At 53.9% G+C, this 2312-nt stretch overlaps 1 protein-coding gene across 1 annotated transcript in view; it reads right to left on the bottom strand.

Moving 5' to 3' along the window:
• Positions 1–1766: 1766 nt before the first annotated feature.
• MRPL45 (mitochondrial ribosomal protein L45) overlaps positions 1767–2312 on the bottom strand; it is a gene marked incomplete at its 5' end in the record, with an annotated part of 3816 nt that continues 3270 nt past the window's right edge. Inside the window, one exon of the mRNA XM_008938353.1 lies at positions 1767–1838. Coding sequence (XP_008936601.1) covers positions 1779–1838 — 60 coding nt within the window. The remainder of the gene's footprint in view (positions 1839–2312) is intronic.

Genomic DNA, 2312 nt, shown 5'->3' with positions numbered 1-2312 from the left:
GGGCGGGAGAAGCCTCAGAGGGGATCTGAGCAGTGCTGAGCAAGAGCTAAAGGGCCCCGGGGGGCAAGAGGCTGGGGCCAGACTCTGCTCAGTGGTGCCAGGGACAGGACAAGGGGCAACAGGCACCAACTGGAACCCAGGAGGTGCCACCTGAGCAGGAGGAGAAACTTCTTTGGGGTGAGGGTGCAGAGCCTGGAGCAGCTGCCCAGAGAGGCTGTGGAGTCTCCTGCTCTGGAGAGATCCCAAACCCTCCTGGCTGTGACCCTGGGCACCCTGCTGGGGGTGAGCTGCTGGAGCAGGGGGGGTTGGATGAGATGATCCCCAGAGGTCCCTTCCAGCCCCTCCATGCTGTAAATGTTGTCACAGGACACACACAGTGCTGGACTGAAGGAAAGGACACCCTCCCAGACGAGCCACTCCACCAGGAAACACTCTCCCCATTCAAAGCCAGAGGTGAAGATCCTTGTCTGCAGGTCCTGGTGGAAGAGTCATGTCCATACCTGCTCATAACCCCCCTGAGCCCCAGCAGACCCAGCCCAGGCAGCTCCCACTGCTTTGGTTTAGCTCCCAGCCCAGCTCCCCAGCTGCCAGGCGAGGTGTAGGAGGGAGGCTCAGTGTAGCAGGTTCCTTCAGGGGAAGCAGCAGATGGTGACACCTCTCTGATTTCCAAAAAAAGCTGAAAGGGATCCCATTGCTGGCTCCTCTCCCAACCCCAAGAGGATCTTCTGCCCTTTCAAAAGGAAATCATTCATAAGCAAGGAGCAATTCCACAAGCATAAGGAGCTGTCTCTCTCTCACAGCAAGCTCTGTAAAATCTCTTTTCAAGAAGGAAAAAAATGCACTGAGCTCTTGCAGGCTCTGGAAAATGGCTGAGTTGAGAAGCAAGACAAGGCTGAGAAATCAAACCCTTTAGTTTTTGAAGACTTGTGAGGAGATGAGAAAAAGGCAACCTCTGGGTGAGTGTTTTCCCAACCCACCCAGCTGGCAAAGCCCAGGTGGCCTCATGCCAGTGTCCTCACATCCACAGGATGGTGCCAGCCACCCACTGACAACATCCCTGTGAGGTAACCAAAGCCCCAAACCCCAGCAGCAGTCAGGAATGTTGCTGTTCAGGAAGGTGGAGGTTGACACAAACACTGACCTTAGGGGTTAAAAAATGTATTACATGATCAGTGCTGTGCTGCAGCCCCCTTGGGAAGCTTGGCCATTAACCAGCACCCACCCAGGGGAACTCAGTTTGAAGTCTGTTCACTTCTTTTCCCTGTTTCTGTTTAAAAAAAGCAGCTTGGGAATGAGGAGAGAGGGAAATTTTTTTTGGGTGGGGAAAGAAAGTGCCAACACCTACTGCTGACTGTTTTAATGAAAACCCACCAGGGCTGTGACATTTCCCATTGAAGTGGCAAATGTCCCATGTCTGGACAAACTTCTTCTGCCAAGGGCTCTCTGGGTGTGAGCTGAGGACAGAGGTCAGCCCAGAGAGAGCTCTGAGGAGAACAGACCCCTTGTCTCCACAGAAACATAGAGGGTTAAGCTGCAGCACACTAAGTCTGCTCAGACAGAGCAAAGCTCTTCTCAGAGCTCATCTGAATCCCCCTCCCCGACCTCTCACTCCTTTAAAGACAAATTTTTAGTGACTGGAGTCCATTTCTGAAGCCACTTGGTCTGTTGTCTGCTCACTGGAAAGGCACAGCCATACCCAGCCTGCTCCCTCCACGTTCTCCTTCCATCTCCTCCCCTCCAGGGCTGGCTGCACTGCTCTGTACAGGCTCTGCAACTTCCTACTTCATTTCTTCATACTCTTTTGAAGGATCCAAGGTTGGGCCAGGAATCATCACCGTCTGCAAAAGCAAGGAACAAAGTTGGCAGGGCACAGAACACCCTGAAGGGCTGCACCAGGGATTACAGGGCAGGAGTTTTGGGCAATGCCAAGGCCTCAGACAGGACCACGACCAGATGGCAGCATGGGAGAGGACATGGCTTGTTCTACCCCACAGATCTCACCCCCTGCCCCTCCAGGACCTGTTTTTAGTAACACAGGTAGACAGAGCACCTGCAGCTCCTGGCCAGGCTTGTACAGAAAGCAGTGACCCCCTAAATCATCATACACATGTCAAAGGCCTTCAGTCTCCTACTACAGCTTCTGAGTGCTACAGGCTGATACTGCCATGTTAACAGCTAGGTCTGAAGCACAGAATCCCAGCATGGGGGGGTTGGAAGGGACCTCTGGAGAGCAACTTGTCCAGCCTCCCTGCTCCAGCAGCTCACCCCCAGCAGGGTGCCCAGGGTCACAGCCAGGAGGGTTTGGGATCTCT

The sequence above is a fragment of the Merops nubicus genome, unplaced genomic scaffold, assembly GCF_000691845.1.
Source record: "Merops nubicus isolate BGI_N331 unplaced genomic scaffold, ASM69184v1 scaffold25370, whole genome shotgun sequence".
Lineage (NCBI taxonomy): Eukaryota > Metazoa > Chordata > Aves > Coraciiformes > Meropidae > Merops > Merops nubicus.
This window is presented reverse-complemented; position numbering and strand designations above follow the sequence as displayed.